We start from the raw sequence: 19,430 nt of genomic DNA, 5'->3' as shown, positions 1-19,430 counted from the left end.
CCCCCCCTTCTACAAAATAGCAGATTACTCTTTAAATATTCATATATTTTGGCCCTTGTCACTATTTACGTTTGTCTGTCTTCAGAAGTTTTGTAAATTTGGTTGATTCGACACAGAATGACCCTATATAGTAGTAGTATATAGTAATTGAAACCAGTCTTTAATGAATTTCTTTCCATTGTCAAACAGCATGGGCTCCACACAACATTCCCATTTAATAAATAAAGATGTCTAGTGAAGTCTTGATTCACGGCCCCTCATACGAGTGTCTTTCTGTGCACATAATGTGTGGAGATCTATTTGTTTGCATGCATGTAAATTTCCCATGTAGAGCACTTTAAATCAATCACTCGGGTTAGGATGCTCATGCTGTCTATGTAGGCAGTAGACAAGGCATCTCACTAGGATTTAAAACTTGTGCTTGTGTATTCTTAGTCTAAACCTTGGTGCACTCGCTTGCTTTAATGTGTTCTTTGAAGGATGAAAGTCAGGGGCCAAATTTACGGTTAAACTATGTGCCCTTTTTCTCCATCATGTTGTGGAAGCTTTGACTTCCTGAGGGTCGATGGAAAAGACATCATTTGCTTGGACGGTTCAGTCCATATATTCTTTTTGTACAGATATATTTACTGTTCCTCAGGGAGTTCTGCACCCGTTTGCTGGTTGTGAACTGGTTTTAGCCTATATTTTTTCCTCTGATAAAGCAGCAAAAGACCAGAGAACTTGACTTCAAAGACTTGAAAGTGGGCTTTTTAGACTTAATCTTAGATGTCTCTGCAGTTTTTATTTATTTTAATTTTTCAATTGTGTCTAAGGAGATAGGGCTGCACGATTATGACAACAATTATAATTGTCGATTATTCCCTTGAAATTGTAATTGCGATTATTAATTACGATTATCACAATTTACATTGAATGATGTTTATACCATTGTTTGATGCAACTGTAAACAAGCTGAAAACACTCTAACTGAAAAACCTTTAGTGCTTTTCTATAGTAATAAGCTTCAAATGTCAAATATACATCGGATTGGTTTCTTCTTTAAATTATAAAAAAAGTAAAAATATGAATGGTATTATAATGTTATACTAAAACTAAAACAATGGAAAAACCCTTAAGATAACATGTAGAAAGAAAAAAACATATCTTAATGGTGCAGAATAACATAAGTGGACTTTGAACAATTAATTGCCGCTTTGAACGATTACGTAATTGTGGCATCCATAATTGTAATTGCGATTAGAAATTCGATTAATTGTGCAGCCCTATAAAGAGATTCCAATCCTGTTGCAGTCAGTACACATTTTAGTGTAGGATTTACAAAAACAGGATTTATTTTCACAAATGAATACAAAGAAATGGCAAGTAACGCATTAAATTAAACTAGAAAATTTGAAGTTGAAAGACTCGTAGTATTTTCTTGTACAACGTTTTCCGATAACGTTTTCTTTTTCATTTACAACTTGCAATATTTTTATAGTGTACCTGCAATGACTCGCGTTCAGTGCCAATTTCTTTCAAATGATTTGTCAGACATTAAATAGTTTCTCGAGTTTGATTCCCCTTGCGTGAAATATAATCAAGGCTGCTTTTGAGGAAATTGTTGAGGTTTGTTACCTGACTCCCGTTATGTTGCAATAGCTCCCTGAGGCCGAAATCTTAAACTATTTACTACGGTCCGAATCACTCAGGCTTCATCTGCTTTCTAATTTTATTTTATTTTTGTATTTGGCAATCACTTGCGTTGGAGTCTCTGCCAAGTGAAGTCTGTGCACTCTGCGTTCTGTGTTTGCCGTACAATTATAATCGGAGCGGAGTGTCTCATTTTTCAGTCATTACATAACAACACTTTTCCTCCATCTCATTTCCAGCATTTTTGTTTTTGTCTGTCAGAAATGGTTTTTCCACAAGATATGGTTTGACTCCAGTAGAGTTTTGAAAAAAGTAATGAGTTTAAACCGCAGATGAAAACTCGACTTATTGCTGTCCTGTGACGCGACCTCAGCTGACCTCTGCTTTTCTCTTTCATTCTTTTTGAGTCTGCTTCTTATGTTATGGTTTTGATCATTCATTTATTTATAAATCAATATATATATATTTATTATAATATTTATCTCAAAATATAAACATTACATATTTATTTATTTCCCTCAAATGATTTATTTATTTACTTTAAATTTCTATTTATTTATTTGCCATTATTTGCGAAGATTACGTTTCCATCATAACATGCATATCTTAAGTCCAGCATTTTAATGCACGTTGGCATCATAGTGGTAACTTCTGTGCAATCCAGCACCACAAACATTTTATCATATGACATGCTCATTATTTTCAGCTGTTTATTAAAGTATTTATGAGTTGTCCTTTGCACAAGTTTTGAAACTTTTCTCATCTCTTCAGGTGAGCTTCTGGTTGGTACGGGAAATCCTGACCGCTCAAACCTTGAAGATCCGTGCCGAGATCCTGAGTCACTTCATCAAGATTGCAAAGGTACATTAATGAACAGCTGTTTACACAAACATAATCTTATTGCATGGATAAGAAACATAAAAGATTGCTAATCCACCAAAGTCTATTGCAAGTGCATAATTCTGTATATACAGTATGGTGGTCATAATAAACGCCACAATGTCAGTGATGCCAGAAGAATATTCTTTGAAACTCTTCGGTCATTTGTGCAGCAACTACATTTCCCATCATGCAGTGTGACCTTGGAATTTGTCCATAACTAGGTGTCTTTGAAGACCGCATTTCAGAAACTCTGTTCTGTTGATGATGCCTTAAAATGCTGTCTATGTAGGCAGATCACCATGATTTGGAACAGATCTGAAGAGCAATCAAAGCTTTTACAGTGAATCTGGTTTAGATGTTACACTAATGATGTTGAATCGCTCCAGCTGTATCGTGCTAGAATAAAGCTGGATGTGTGTTAGTCTCTCCAACTTTGACGGTTCACCTCATTAGTGTGCACTAGAGAGGGATCTCATCTTTGAAATGAGGTCAATTGGCACACTAAATGATTAACAAAGCATTATTTAGTTTTATTATACAGTATAAGCATGCATCGGTTTTCCATCAAATTTCCATTACTTTACACGAAGAGCTTAATGAAGTCAAGCCAGAGCTGAAATTTACAATATATAGAATGTTTATAATAAACACATTTTTTTACATTTTTTATCACATCTACAGTATACGGTTTGGAAACCTTTAGTCATGTTATAGAAACGCTACATCAGGGCTAATGAACGAGCAACAGTCACTTTTATACGCCTCTCTGGCTGATTTAGATCCTAGTACTTTCTGTGCAATACGCAGTTCATATTCATACCTTTTCTGGAAAATAGTTCCTCAGACATTACCTGCAGCTATTTAGGTGCACTTTGAAATGCTCTTTCTCATTTTCCTGATTTGTAAACTAAAACCGTTGCACTAAATGTTAGTATATATTCATATTAAAGATGATGTTTGCAATTTTCTCAATGCTACAGTACTTACGAATAGAATAAACAAATAGTTCACCCAAAAATGAAAATGTGCTGAATTTACTCAACCTCAGGCCATCCAAGATTGTGATGATTGTGTTTCTTCATGGGAACAGATTTGGAGAAATGTAGCATTGCATCACTTGCTCAGCAATGGATCCTCTGCAGTGAATGGGTGCCGTCAGAATGAGAGTCCAAACAGCTGATAAAAACATCACAATAATCCACACCACTCCAGTCCATCAGTTAATATCTTGAGAAGCCAAAACCTGTGTGTTTGTAAGAAACAAATCCATCATTATGACCTTGTTAACATCAAAACGTTGCTTGCAGTTAAAATACGAGTCCTCTATCTGTAATACTGCTTTCTCCAGTGAAAAAGTCATCTGGTCTGAATCAGGAGAGAAATCTGCACAGATCAAGCACCGGTTACAAGCCAAAACAACTCTAAACAAACATGATAAATGATAAAAAATGAAAGAAAGAAAAAATTAAACAAACTGTCATTTCTGGGTGAACTATTCCTTCAAAGGTGACGTGCAATTTTCTCAAAGTAATTTCTTTTTATCACAGTTTAATATGCAGTTACTAAAACATTGTTATTATTTTTGGAAACATGCAAGTGGCACAGAAATTGCACGCTTCACTTTTAATGCAGTTGAACACACAGTGTGAAGAGTTTGGTTTCATTTTTCATCTTAAACTTGATAATTACACTGACAAATGTTTGCCCACCCTTCATCTAGATGAAGACAGCAGTGAAGAGCCCTTTGCCGTACTGTCTTCATCTCAGTAAACTCATCAAAACAAGCCACGTCAGTGAAGTGGCTGGAATATCATCCTTCAGAAATCTCATGACTAAATCTCAGAGGAACACTTGCTGACAGAACAAAAGCTGGAAAAAAAAACTCAGATTGTAGTCATCATGTGTCATGTGTCTGGGCGTGCCAAATTTGCTGAAGCGAGCACAAAGCAGTTTTCCATCATTCTAGAGTTTGTTGGGTCTTCATTGTAGGAGTAATGATGAAAGCAGGTCCGTATCTTACTGAAGGTCGCTGTCTTTTAGTGGACAACGTCCAATCGGAGAGCAGTAAAGGGAGTATTGAGTGTTGGCGGTAGCTGTGACGTCATCTAACCTAACAAACAGACAATAGTACATGTCTGCTTTGCTAAAAATGCATTTTTCTGCATTTTCACAAATTGCAAACCAATTCAACCTTTATGAAGAAATTTTCATTACATACGTTTAATGGCAAAACATGATGAAATTAGAGCCCGGCCGATATTATCGGCCGATATGAGCCTGTCGCCGATATATCTGTATCGGCGAATATGCCGCGATATGCCCATTTTTTTTACAGAACATATAATGCAGATTAAATTCTTCTGAATGGTGTAATTACTTAGTTTGTCCAGCAGAGTGCGATCCATTGTTTGCTACTGGCGACCCAGCGCGCGGCCGGTGTATGTTGTCTACTGGATGCAGTAAACTTATGCCTCGTTCTATTTATGACGTGCTGACACAAAGTTCAAATGATTTTCAACGGTCGCTTTGTCGTTTCCTGTTGCGGTGCAGACACGGTGTCAGCATAGTTAGTTCGTCAGTACAGTCAGTAACGTAGCAGATTGAAAAGTTAGTATCTTTCTGCAGTCCAATAGACGGCAGTGAGGTGGTGGTTTGAGTCTGTTGAATGGTTGAATAACGCTACGTTGTCACCTAGTGTATCGGCATCGGCCCCCAAAAAACCCATATCGGTCGGGCTCTAGATGAAATGCAACAAGTAAAATGGAAGCAATTGCCATATAAATGCAAACAATTATTTTCTTCTTCTGTATTTTTGTCTTGTTTTCCTTTACAAGTATCTAAACATTCATTAGTCAAGATACAATTACTTGAGAAACAAAATGACAACGGGTCAAGTCATAGCGGTTTCTACAATACAGAATTTTTCACAGCAAGTCTCACAGTTATAAAAAGTAACTTTACATTTCAAACAATAAAAAAAGTCTAAATTTTTTTTTTATAATTTGTGTACTTTGGGATTTTGGGTTTTTATTTCTCCACCTTGTTACAGTTGTGGTGTTTCTAGTCAAAAAATTACCAGTCTACAAAAATGCTTTTAAAATTCTTATGTATATTATCATCAAATATTGGATTCAATCTTTTTTGTCAGCTTGTTTTCTTTCAATTAGCACAGGTTTTGTATTTGTTTCATTTTTTACTGATTGATCGTAGGTTTTGACAAAATATTAAAACCAAGATTTGGTGATAATATAGTGTAATGAGAGATTTTTAAACCAGGAACACTAAATTAGGTAAAGGATTTTCAGCACAGCACAAGGGTTAAGTACTTTTACTTCTCAAGTAAATGTTTTTTTTAAGTGATTTATGATGATTTAGGAATGTTTAAATATTTGTTCTGGAAAACCAGATGAAATACTGAGGAAGAAATCTTTTTTTTTTTGCAGTGTTGACTCTCTCCTGTGTTTTAAACACCCTTTTTGTGGTTTGTGCATTGCGTTTTCTGAACTGTATATCAATTCATAATTGCTTTCTATGTCTGCAGAAACTTCTAGAGCTGAATAACCTTCATTCTATGGTGTCGGTGGTGTCGACATTGCAAAGCGCTCCCATCTTTAGACTGAGCAAGACCTGGGCGGTAAGAAACACCCTCAACATTTACTGTACACACATTGCCAAGCTGTCTGAATGACAAAATCCAAACCTGCACCCTAAGGGACACTGTTTTCTTTTTTACTTTATTTAATGAATCAGACTGTCCTTAAGAAACAGTTCACGGTTCACTTTCGGCTCACTTCTGGGAATGGTTTTCTCCCCACAGTATAGCTAAATAAAGCCAGACTCATCACAGACCTCAAACCTTTGGCTGTTTAATCATAATGTCTGAATTATACAAATGTGTTGCTCATACATCACGATAATTACGTTTTCCACACTTTGCCCACTTAGTCCATTTTTCCCTGCTCACTTTGAAACTGATGGTTTTTAACACAAGCATCTGTCGTTTAAAATGGAAAGTTGCTCTTTAAAATCTAACTTTGTGGAAAGAAACGTGGAATCCAAACATAACACTTTTCTCATGCTACTGTATACTGTATGGCTTTCAATAAGTGTAGATTGCAGAAAACATTAGTCATAACTAGTGAAGATCCCAAATGAAAGTTATGTAGAAACTGGGATGAAAACCGAAAGCAAAAAATGGTCCTTTGAAGGTAGCCACTGTTTGAAATGCACCATACTTCAAAAGTTTGGGGTTGGTTTTTGAAAGTCTCTTATTCTCACCAAGGCTGCATTTGTTTGGTAAAATAAAAATACAGTAAAATCAGTACTAGTGTGAAATATTATTACAATTAAAAATAACTACTTTCTACTTTAATATATTCAAACATGTAATTTATTCCTGTGATCAAAGCTGGATTTTCAGCATCATTACTCCAGTCTTCAGTGTCACATGATCCTTCAAAAGAAATATTTATGATAAACAGAGTTTAAAACAGTTGTGCTGCTTCATGTTTTGTTGAAGCAGTTTTTTAAAAAAGCATTTATTTGAAATTGAACATTTTTGCGACATTTTTTACAGTCACTTTTGATCAGTTTAATGCATCCTTGCTGAATAAAAGTAATAATTTTAAAAAATTACTGTAGGCTACTTTTGAACAATAGTGTAAACTACATCAGTTTGGTCAGTTTGGTACAAAAGCTCAGTAACGTATCACACAAAAGAAGGATGGACTGAGACAATTTCACTGTATTTTGCAACATTTCCTTAAATGTGTTTTTGTTTTGCAAGACCATTTGTATTTCTTGGATTTTTATCCACTTGCATCAGATTAAAACATAACCAAGATTGTCAGACAGTCGTTCTTGCACAGTATTGCGTTAAATCATGTTGGGTCAAAGTCGAGACGTCCCATTCAAATTCAATTTTATACACATAGAAAGCACATTAAATGCAAATAATGTGTCTACTTTAATATTTAAAATAATATTTAATATGTCAAAATATTTGTGAATTAATGTTCATCTTCATTCACCGTAAGAGAGAGATTTATGTAAAAATGAAACAACATACTTATTATGACCTGTGCTTATTAAAATGTATAAAAGAAAAGTGGTCATATTAAATGTAATTATATTTTAAATGATCAAGAACTTATTTTAAAGATAGTGGCAAAGATTGGTAAAGATTTAAAATGACAGTAAATTAGTTTTGGGGGCTTTTGATCCATGTTTTGAATATGAAGTCATGCATTATGTTGCAGTTTCCAAAAAGTCGGGCCAGCTGTTCAATAAAAACTTGCCAAAACCAGTTTATTTCTCACATTTTGTGCTTAGTGAGTCTCCGTTTTGGAAATTTGACCGCTTGATAATGACCAGTTTAGTGACGGATGTCTGATCTTTCTGCCACTATCGATCAGGATGATCATGACAACAGAAGGGCTTCATCATTTTACTCCAGCATAGAACTGGAAAACACTGAAAATTATTTGTAGTTTTTTGTTTTTGCCACTGCTTCTAGTAGAAGTCAAGAAATGACCGTTTAAAGCCAGATTGCTGGGTCACGCCAGCGACATCCAGTGCTTTTGTTTGAGTCCGGAAGCATACAGGAGCTTGTGAGGTTGAGGACTGAAGGTCTGGGTGCTGCTTTTTGGTGTTTGCCGTTGGATCCTCTTACACTTCATGTCTGAGGCCAGATGACCACTTCCCCTAACATTTACCAGATGTTTGAAATATGGAAAGAAATTATGCGCTTAGGATGTGTTCATCATTAAAACAGCAGATGAATAATTTCCTGCACTTTCATTCAATGAACAGTATGACCTTTGAAGGACTAGAAATGTATTTTCCGCTTGATTTTGGTCACCGCTCAATGGCTGTTTCAAAACCTGTTGATTGGCCTCGCTGACTACTGCCTACACTGCCTTGAAAAGCAGCGTCCCAACTGAACTGAAATTAAAACCTTTTTAAGTGTCCCACAGGTTTGTGTGCCATTCAGAACTGATTCTAGAATGCATTTTAAATTACAGTTCCGTTTCTGATTTTGAATTTGAATTTGAGCTAACAAACAGGAAGCAGAATTCAAAATTTGCATTTGAATTTAAGGAAGTGCCGTTAAAATCAATTTAAAATCAAATCAAATCAAAAAAATATATACTATACTATACTCCAATTTGGATCCATTGGTCTGATCAATAAGGCGTCTTAAACTCAGTGACTCTTCAAAATGCAGTGTTTTTGCTGTTCCGTTAGCTGCAGGTTTAGTTCAGTGATACTTACCTCTGTGTTGGCTGTGGATGATGCCAAGATCAACTCTGCAGGCAGGTTCATGGCCCTGTCCGTCCACCCTTAGAGGAGCACCAGGGACAGTTTGTCCTTTAAAAGCCGTTCCACAGGCGTCAAGAAGGTCCGTGGCGCCGGAGGTTTGGCGTTGGTCGGGGTGACGTGGATGGGAGGGATTCGTTTATGTACGGCTTAAGATATATGAACATATCTGTTATAATGTGAAGCCCAGATTTATATATAATATGCACATAAAATATGATATCAAGGGAACAACAACAGAAAATGACTTCATGATTAATTGTTATTCAAAAGCTCAAGGCTATGATGATGACCATATACAGTAGATAATAAAGTCATGCAGCAAATTCTTTTTGTTATCAGTATGTGCAAAGGCTAGCTTCACATGCTTGCACTATGATCTCACTAACTGCAACATGTTTCCAAGGAAAAGTAATTAATCTGTCCACATTTGCAGGGAAATTCCACTTTAAATAAATAAGTAAATTCCAATTACTCACCCTCATTCCTCAGTTTGGTTAATACCTCATGTACAGTGGCCCTAAAGTAAATCAGAAGACTGTAGAACAAACAACCAACATGTATTCTTCAGCAATTTAGGACAGAATTTGACTTTACATCAGGATTGCAATTAATTAAGTGCACTACTGTTCAAAAGTTTGGGATAAAAAAAAATTTTCTCGAAAGAAATTAATACTTTTATTCAGCAAGGATGCATTAAATTGATTGAATATGACAGTAAAGTCATTTATAATGTTATAAATAGTTTCTATTTCAAATAAATGCTGTTCGTTTGAACTTTATATTCATCAAAGAATCTGGAAAATAAAATGTGTCGCAGTTTCCACAAAAATATGAAGAATTATTTTTTTTTGCACAGCAGATCAGCATATTAGAATGATTTCTGAAGATCATGTGACACTGAAGGCTGGAGAATTGATTCTGAAAATTCAGCTTTGCATCACAGGAATAAATTACGTCTTTCAATGTATAAAAAAATAGAAAACGTTTATTTTGAATCATAATATTTCACAACATTACTGTTTTTACTGTATTTTTGATCAAATAAATGCAGCTTTGGGTGAGACTTTTAAAAAACATTTATACCAATCCCAAAAATGTTCAATGGCAGTGTATGGGTAACAGCTTTTTAATGTTCTATTTTTATACAAATATTTTAAATATTTTTTTTCTCTCGTAATATCAGAGCATCCATTTATCAGTAAGTGACTCTACAGATTTATTTATACTTATTTATCCCAAATAACATTTCTTTTAATATTGCCATTTGTGCAGTTAATAGCGATTACATTTGAATCAATTGACAGCAGTTATTTTAGTATTATGTGTATGCTATTGTAGCTTTTATTTTATATTTCAATTTTAGTTCAATTTTTAGTCATTTTGTTATGTGCTTTTGTTATTTTTTTAAATGTAGTTTTAATAGATATTATACATGTTCATTAAATATTAGTATTTAGATTTAAATTATTGTTATTTCAGTTCAGTTTAAGTTATGATTTAGGTTTTATTTAATTTCAGTTTTATTTCAATGAACAAAAATATTTTTATAATCGTTTTAGTTATAGTTAACCCTGACTGGCGGCCCTACTTTAGCTTTTTAGCTCAATATCGCGTCTGGTTTGGACTCAGTGTTATGATTAGTGATTTGAACACTAACGGCTCGTATTAAACTGGCTTGTAACTCGTCACACACCATGTGAGCTACATGAATGATACCTCAACCATCCACAATGGTGAATGGTGAATTTTGGCAAGCATTACTGAAGAAAACAGGAAAGTATTACATGGTTAGCTAACACACTTTACGGCCCATCTGCAGGTATGAGCTGGATGTGATTTGACTGTACTGTATTGAAAGCAGCCCATGTCTAATTAGTCTTGAGGGACTAGTAGCACTTGTTTTATCCCCTAGTTACCAGCAACCGATGCGTCTTTCCTTACACCTGCTCTCTCAGCCAGAGACCTCCGGATGCTTTTGCCAGGTCCTGCACACATTTTCCTGCTTTGTCACTCCGTTATTGTGCTTTATAGCACCGAACAGGAGCTTTTTTCAGCGGCTTTGTTGCAAAAGGGTCATTTCAATCCCTACTGTTGTTTAAAAAAGTAATGTCAAACGCAGAAGAAGGATTATCCAGTGTTCTCCGGTCGGATTAGCCTGTCGTTCGAGAGCTTTTCAGCAGCTGGCACTGAGAAAATTGATTTGAATCGCAGATTGAGCAAATACTGGCTGATATTCGATGTTAGGCATGCTGAAACCACCCGAAACATGGTATATATCCGCTTTCAACACCCTAAAGCCCAGAACTACCGCTAGCAAAACCGTGATTTCTATGAGCTCTGACTTTTACCAGAAGAAACTCTGTTAGCTGCATTACAGGCTTCATTGATGGGGAAGGTCAGAGTTCTGTGGACATTAGTTTTATTTATTTATTTTTGCATTCAAGAAAATCTCACTCGCAGATACAGATGGTCCCATGGTTGTAGTTGATTCGTCTTGGGTTTTGATCAATGTATACTTCATCCCATAAGCTCCAGTGATTTCCTGGCAGACAGGTTGACGATCTGCAAAGTCGCTTTTGTTGGTAGAGCAACATGCAGTGCAATACTTGTGTGTAGTGTTGCATCAGAGACTTCAGAATGCCAAGACGTTGCACTCATATTACTATGAATGGGAGAAAGTGCAACACGCAATATGGCAGAATAAGTCTCGCTTTCTAAATTAATTGGCCACCGAGTGAACAGACTTTCCTCAAAAGGGACTTGGTTGCAACCAGAGATATGGCCATAGCGTTCCCCCGTATTTAGTGCTGCCATGTACTGCAGTGCAAGGAAACACCAGATTCTCTAAAAGTGCGACAAAACAGCTATGAAACTGTGCAGCGTGACAGCAGACCAGGACTTTTGACCTTTCTTTTCATTTGTCCAGTGATTTTTTTTTTCATTCAAAAGTTAGATTATTTAAAGTTTTCCTCTTATGGAAGCCTGTTTCTGATAGATAGATAGATAGATAGACAGATAGATAGATAGATAAAAAGCTTTCTCAATTCAGTTCTGAATGGAAACATATGCAAAGAGAAACAAACAGATGATTTAAGAGTAGTGTCATCATGATGATGTCAGTCTTCATTCTGCACTGCTCTCTCTCTCATCTGGACACATCTGTGAGAATGCGGTTTGTTTGTGGACAACGGCTCCGAAAAATTCAGGTAGCGACAACTGCATTTACAGAAATTCTATGCAGTGTAGCCGGACTGGAGTCGAACTGAACAAGTAGTTGTTAATGACGTATTGGCCACATGGTACATTTGGACTCATTAGTGTTGCCAAATCTTGTTAGAAAAAACAATATATAAGAGCAAACCCATAATAAACTCCAAAATGTGTTATTTTGGAAATAAGCCGTGTTACCACAACCAGCCTACTTTATTAACTCCATAATTTGGTTTGCTTTAGGAGCCGAGCCCAAACAGCAAACCCAAAGACACTTAATAAGCGTCACTTATAATAAGTGGACATGGCAACCCTTCAAGAGTGCACTCTGTGCAGTAGCCTTCCAAAACATAAACAAAATACAATGGCTCTGTGGACGGTGGTTTAGTTAAAATCTCCAAACATAATGAGTCTTTGGTTGCTGTAATAATACATTGGTTAAGAGTCTGAATTTCTCGTCCAAAAATTTTGCATGTTAAAAAATAAATACGACCACACGTTGTCAACACACTGCCTCCGAAACTTTGCCCGTCATAAAAAAAAATCGGATCAGGTTCGATTTTCTGCTTTTTCACATCCGTAGCAAGCATTTTGATAGGAAAGGATGACGAATATGAAAAAAAACAACGCATATTTCAGTGTGCAAGGACCTTTAGACTAAAGTTTCGAGAGTTAGTTCTGTTAAATTCACACTTGAAATGATAATATAAGGGATTCACTACCGGCTTTAAATGCGGTTGGAACTTTCAAGTGTGTACTATACATGGCCTTAGTCTCAACATCATCATCAGATTTAAAAATTCAAATCCTTTAAATTCCACATCCCATCATTCTAATTTCAATTTCAAATCCAGTACTGCATGTTAATTCAAATCCACACTGTACGGGAATTGTAGTGGAACTAATTCTTCAGCTTCAAGCCTGGTTTCCGAGCAGAAAGCTACTCTTGTATCTGATCTTATAATTGGAGCGATGTTTTCTTGGACCTGAAAGCACTTTGGTGACAGACTTTAACTGACAGACGATCAAAGCTTGATTTCAGATTTCAGAAGCCTGGTTTGTTGTATTTAGACATTACACTGGCTGTTAATCCATCTGACAGTGTTTCCATTGATCGCCTCGCTGGTGTGTCCACTTTCATGTGTGATGGTGGAATAAAGGCCTTTCTGCCAGGATTCCTCGTGTCAGTTCTTCCCTGCGTTAAACGTTAATGATTACGGTGGGAACAGGCATCTGTAAGGCATGTAATGACATAAACCATTTGTTCTCGTCCGTTAAATAAAGACGCATGCAAATTTTTATAAGTCATTCTCAATTGCTTTTAATATCCTGATATTTGGACACTGTCAAAGAATGTGGCTAAATCTCACGAAGCCTGTCAAGAAATGTTCCAGTCATATTTCAGCCTGAAAACACATGAAAAAGAAAATTGCAGAAGAAAGATGAAGACATTTTTTAAGGTTTATCATGCAGAGATTAGATCATCTCTGAATGTGCTGTGAATTTAACACACATTTGGGAATGCTATATGCGCTACGTTTACTTTATTTACACATTCGTATGATTTCCAACAATTTTATGAACAGAAGTTTATAGTATTTCACCTATTCTGCCAAAATAAAATCCTGAAATTTAATTGTTAAAAGCTGGAGGGTTTGAACGCTTGAAGGTGAAGGAGACAAATTACTTTTATAACTTGTACAATTAAAAAAAAATTAATATTATCATCACGCATTCATTTTTTATTTTACAATATAATGGCAACTGTATTAACTATATATATAATGATGCTGAAAATTACCAAACGTCTTCCATTTAAGGATTATGGAGGCCACTGTGCTCTTAGGAACCTTAAGTGCAGCAGAAATTTTTTTGTAACCTTGGCCAGATCTGTGCCTTGCCACAATTCTGTCTCTGAGCTCTTCAGGCAGTTCCTTTGACCTCATGATTCTCATTTGCTCTGACATGCACTGTGAGCTGTAAGGTCTTATATAGACAGGTGTGTGGCTTTCCTAATCAAGTCCAATCAGTATAATCAAACACAGCTGGACTCAAATGAAGGTGTAGAACCATCTCAAGGATGATCAGAAGAAATGGACAGCACCTGAGTTAAATATATGAGTGTCACAGCAAAGGGTCTGAATACTTAGGACCATGTGATATTTCAGTTTTTCTTTTTTAATAAATCTGCAAAAATGTCAACAATTCTGTGTTTTTCTGTCAATATGGGGTGCTGTGTGTACATTAATGAGGAAAAAAAATTAACTTAAATGATTTTAGGAAATGGCTGCAATATAACAAAGAGTGAAAAATTTAAGGGGGTCTGAATACTTTCCGTACCCACTGTATATATTTTATTGTTATTGCATTGTTTTTGCTGTAACTGCAGCTCTCATAGTGAATCACACTATTCCAAATTAGAAATTAAATCATTTGTCATCGTTTCTGTTCTTTTCGTTTGGTTACACGTGTTGAAATCTTTTGTCTCTTTTTCCAGTATGTTTGCAGTTCATGTAAGCATATCTGACGATTCCAAGCAGCGAGGGCTTGTGTGTGTGTGTGTGTGTGTGTGTGTGTGTGTGTGTGTGTGTGTGTATACACACTCGTGTTTCCTATACCGTGCTTCCTCTTTCATTGCAATCCATCCGTATTCTCAGAGGAAATCATACGCCATCCCTTCCCCGCCTCACACAGATTCATCCATCACATTTTCCATCTCTATCAAATCTGCTCACCACAAACGTGAAACATGACACAGTGTCTTCCGAAACTTCTTATCCCACCCGCCAACTTATAACACCAAGATGCTGACTATCCCGATTTCATATCCCATTCCTCATATCCCATTCCATGTTCCACTTTATCAGCTCACTCTAAGTTTCCATGCTGGGTGAGTTGAGTTACTGTATGTCTTTATAGCTTCGGTCCTCAGCTTTCTTTAGCTTTGCTATCTGACGTCCATCTAGCTTAGTCTGAAATCCCATCATAAAAATGTTCCTATGCAGCCACTAAAAGGATATTTGTCGGCTTGCATGTTGGGAAAGGGCCATATCATTGTGGAGTGATATATTAGCAGGCTGTCTGCGCTGTCTGAACATGAACTGAAGGAAATTTCCTCTTGTGCAGTAGTTTTTTCCACCAATCCCACTGTGCGCCTTTTACAGTATATCCATGTAATTGACATTTCCACCTACCAAGTGAAGACTTTATTTTGTATCACAGTACTTACACTTAGTGGCTATTAAGTGGCTTAGCTACTATTGCTCATACTAAAGGTTAGTAATTAGAACAAACCTATTAATGGTTTCTTCTGAAAATGTTAAGGTGCATTCCTGTAGCTAATCATAGCATTAGAAATGCCAAGGTCATGGGTTTGATTCCTAGAGAATGCATGAACTGTTAAAATGTAAACTTTGAATGCAGTTTAAGCCAATTTAGATAAAAGTATCTGCTAAATGCATAAGTCTAAAGTAATTGTCTAGTTGGATGTAAAATCTAAAATAATTGTTTCTTTGATCAGCCATAACCATTTAATCTGCATGTTATCAGTAAAATTAAATAAAAATAAAAATCAGTCACTTAAATGTATTCTTTTAGAAGATACTTTTTGTACACTTTTTTCCATGTATGTAAACTAGCTAAATAAAATAAATAAGTAAATAAACAGCCAAACTATATATTTATTTAATATGAATATTTATTTATTCAAAGATTTATTTATTTGTTATTTAGCAAGAATGCATTAATTTGATCAAAAGTGACAGTTTAGACATTTAAAAGATTTCTATGTCAAATAAATGTTGTTCTTTTTGTCTTTAAGTGTTTTTTCATCATTGTTTAAGTTCATCAAAGAATCCTGAAAAAGCATGAATCAGCGCAACTGTTTTCAACATTGATAATAATCAGAAATGTTTCTTGAGCAGCAAATCAGCATATTAGAATGATTTCTGTAGAATCATGTGACACTGAGGACTGGAGTAATTATGCTGAAAATTCAGCTGCGCATCACAGGAATAAATTACCTTTTAAAATATATTCAAATAGAAATCAGTCTGGCTGAGCATATGAGACTTCTTTCAAAAACAGCTTTTGAACAGTATTGTATACTTAAATTGTATACCTTTTGGCAATAACATGCATGTTAGCTTTTTTTTTTTTTTTTTAAATATATGCATTTGTACAGCTGTTGTTTGATTGAGTGCCTTGACTTGCGCCTTGATGTTTCCTTGTCAACGTCTTGAGCGCTTAAGTGCTCCACAGCTCTGTGTTTTGCCCGCAGTTTTCTGCAGTGGTCAGTGGAATTTCAAATGTGTCTATTTCTTCCCATCATGAGGTATTTACCACTGCAAATGTACAAGCCTTTAGCATTGTCCCCCAGAGCCTCGTAAACCAATGAGATTGTGGCTTCCATGAGCTCATGGCGTGACCAGCCAGAGTCATTATTAATGAGGCACATGTATGGAGGCGCGAGTGTCTCTTGAGTTTTGCACTATATGCCTGCTTTGGCTTTGGAGTTGTTGGTTGTATTTTGAAACAAGCTGGGTGGGCAAAGGTACAGTATAAACTATTAAACCTATTGGGAAAAGCAAGCCCAAATGTTTAGATGTTTTGCAATAGTTTTCCATTTTTTTTTAGATATTGTAGCACTTGCACAGTGGAGAAATGTTTTTCACTGTCGTTTAATTTGTCATCACCAAACAGTCTCCAAAAGAGACATGTTTGCGTTCACATGCTTGCATGGAGTTTAGTTCTGAACCAAGACAGTTACCAAATATTAGCTTTATCTTCAGGACAGTTTGACCCAGATTTACCGTACAAATGACTGACTATACTACAGATCTTAAGGGCTTTAACCTCCAGAAATGATATGCATGTGTGTTTTCAGAGTGTGTAGCGCAGGTCAAACCCCGGGCATGACCGCTAACAGCTGTGAGGCCTAAAAGAAGCATCCGAAAACAATTGGTCTGATGGTTTCCCTCCGCATGTTGTTCATTCACTCGGGACGGGCTGCTAGAAGCCGTTTGTTTGCATTTGCTCGGCGTGTTGAGAAGGTCCCTCTTTATGATCCACCAGCTGTGCATTGAAACGCTGTTTTAACCATTTATTTCTTCTTGAATTTTGTGACTTTCTCATTAAGGGTAATGAATGTGCGTCCAGTGTTTCAACACAAATGTGTTTTGGAAAGGCTGTACGAATTTTGCTTACATCGATTGTGTTAGGGGTTAAATTGACCTCCATTGGTTTCCAAGCAATTTGCCAAAATCCAAGGCTTTGAAAAACAGCGAAGAGTCTGGTAAAAATCAAAAAAACTTTTGTTGTAGCTTGCCAAACATAAAATATGAATTGCATGAGAGCTTATGAAACTTAAAACTCAAAGTTTACTTGAAACTGAAGACTTGTCTTCTGAATCATCCAAGGAGAGTTGAATGCTTCTTCGTCTGTTTGAGTTTCACTGTCAGAAAGAAATCTGTGCAAGGATGGTTTGTTGGATCTTAGTCACTTGTCTGTTGTAGCACTGAAAAGTGTGAGAAACCCATTTTACCCTCATAAGGGTTTGAGATCTAGACATAAGGCGGCAAGTACAAACAGTAATAAAGGCAACTAAGTACAAATAATGTTAGATATTAATTATACTTAGTTGTGGTTATTTTCACTTCAGTGTGCAAAGTCACTAAAGACCAAAAAAACTTTTTTTTTTATTATTTTGTCTGTGCAGTGTCTCTGACAACCTGCAGTAGAGTTTTGTTGTTGTTTGTTTTACATGATTCTTTCATGTGTTTCGCTGTTGATTTCTGGTGAATTGCATGTAAACCATTTGGGGGTCAATTTGACCCACAACACAAGTTGAGTACCCAGATTTTTATCAGGAAAGGAGGGTTAAATCTTCTGTAACCTGCAGTCCTCAGCCACTCATTTCCATTTAATGAATGTAAATGGGCATCAAGCTCCAAAATACATGCTAAGTCGATATGAGACCTGTGTTGAACCTTCAGATGTTCAGATCTGACTGTTGATCTATGCTGGAAAAAAAAAAAAAAGGTGTCGGATTTACTTTGAAACTATTTTCACTCAGAAATTGCTATTAAATGTAACCGATAATTAAACCGAAATGGCAAGTAGCATTGAATTAAACATGGAAATTTCAAGTAAAACAGTCCAATTACTTCACATTACAGACTTAATTTTCTTCTCTGATTTTGGGTTAAAATGGTGTGCAGAATTGATGTAAACATGGTGAAATGTTTTAAATGGAGCGCTGCACTCTTATTTATAGCTGAGAACAATCATGTTAGTCAAATTATTTAAGAAACATGGAAATGGGGAATGATTGGTGTTGAATTATTATTTTATAGTAGCTTCTGATCAGTGCTGCAACTTTCCTGTTTTCCTTCAGCTGATCAGCCGGAAGGACAAGGCCACATTTGAGAAGCTGGACTATCTGACCTCCAAAGAGGAGAACTATGCCAGGATGAGAGAGTACATCCGCTCCCTCAAGATGGTGCCCTGCATCCCTTACCTGGGTGAGTCCTCATCTGTCTGCTCTCTCTCAGTCTCTCCAAACGTGCTTTACTTCACCTTCCAGTGGCGTAAATGAACCGGAAGAATGATCTCTTTAACATCTGACTGACCGAGGGATCAGGGTTTGTCTGGTTACTGCCGTCCTGTTTGCCTCTGCTGGTAGATTCTGTAAATACATCATATGCTTCTACAAATCTTTCTACAAGTATTTCTTGCTGAATACAAGTATTAATTTCTTTGAAAAAAATACTCACAAAACTTTTGAACGGTAGTGTGTATATTGATAATATTTCATTGTATTATGGTACGTTTTATTAGTGCCTGATTCTTTTTTAGAGATTCATAAAAGCTTGAAATTGACTTCTTATGTCTATATTTATACATACAATGTATCTGGACATTTGAACATATTGAGATACTGAGTCATCGTTTCATAAACACATTGAACTTCATTCATGAACAGATTTGTGTCTACCTTAAATCATTCATGAAAACATTCTGATGCGAAATGTCACGTTCAATTCAATGCAGCAGTTTACGTAAGAATATAGAAATTTGTTCTGTTCATGTTTCTTGGGGCCAGATGTTTGTACTTAATTGTATTGTTTCATGAAATGTGTGGAAATCTACAAGCACTGTTTTCTCAGCCTTTAGATTTCTGATTTTGTTTTATAGAATATCATGGCAATTTTGGTCATTTTACGGAGTTTCTAAAACATAATGATAGCATGCATAATGCATGCTTTTTCAATATGATATCTTCCTTGGAACAAGTACTCTCAGCGTTTAAATATGAAACATGCAATTCAGATTTGTTTTGTTTTTTTATTATTATTTTAGGCATTTGTCAGTGTTTTCCCATGTTC

The 19,430-nt window shown here is 36.0% G+C and overlaps 1 protein-coding gene across 2 annotated transcripts in view; it reads left to right on the top strand.

Annotated features, from left to right (window-relative positions):
* Window positions 1-19,430, top strand: part of LOC107666038 (ras-specific guanine nucleotide-releasing factor RalGPS1-like) — a 133,292-nt gene that overhangs the window by 34,275 nt on the left and 79,587 nt on the right. For both annotated transcript variants that reach the window (XM_016457246.1, XM_016457160.1), the window contains exons 6-8: window positions 2,404-2,493; window positions 6,056-6,148; window positions 18,440-18,566. In XM_016457246.1, coding sequence (XP_016312732.1) covers window positions 2,404-2,493; window positions 6,056-6,148; window positions 18,440-18,566 — 310 coding nt within the window. The remainder of the gene's footprint in view (window positions 1-2,403; window positions 2,494-6,055; window positions 6,149-18,439; window positions 18,567-19,430) is intronic.

The sequence above is a fragment of the Sinocyclocheilus anshuiensis genome, unplaced genomic scaffold, assembly GCF_001515605.1.
Source record: "Sinocyclocheilus anshuiensis isolate Anshui unplaced genomic scaffold, SAMN03320099.WGS_v1.1 scaffold245, whole genome shotgun sequence".
NCBI lineage: Eukaryota > Metazoa > Chordata > Actinopteri > Cypriniformes > Cyprinidae > Sinocyclocheilus > Sinocyclocheilus anshuiensis.
The sequence above is the reverse complement of the archived record's forward strand: the minus strand, read 5'-3'. Positions and strand labels throughout refer to the sequence as shown.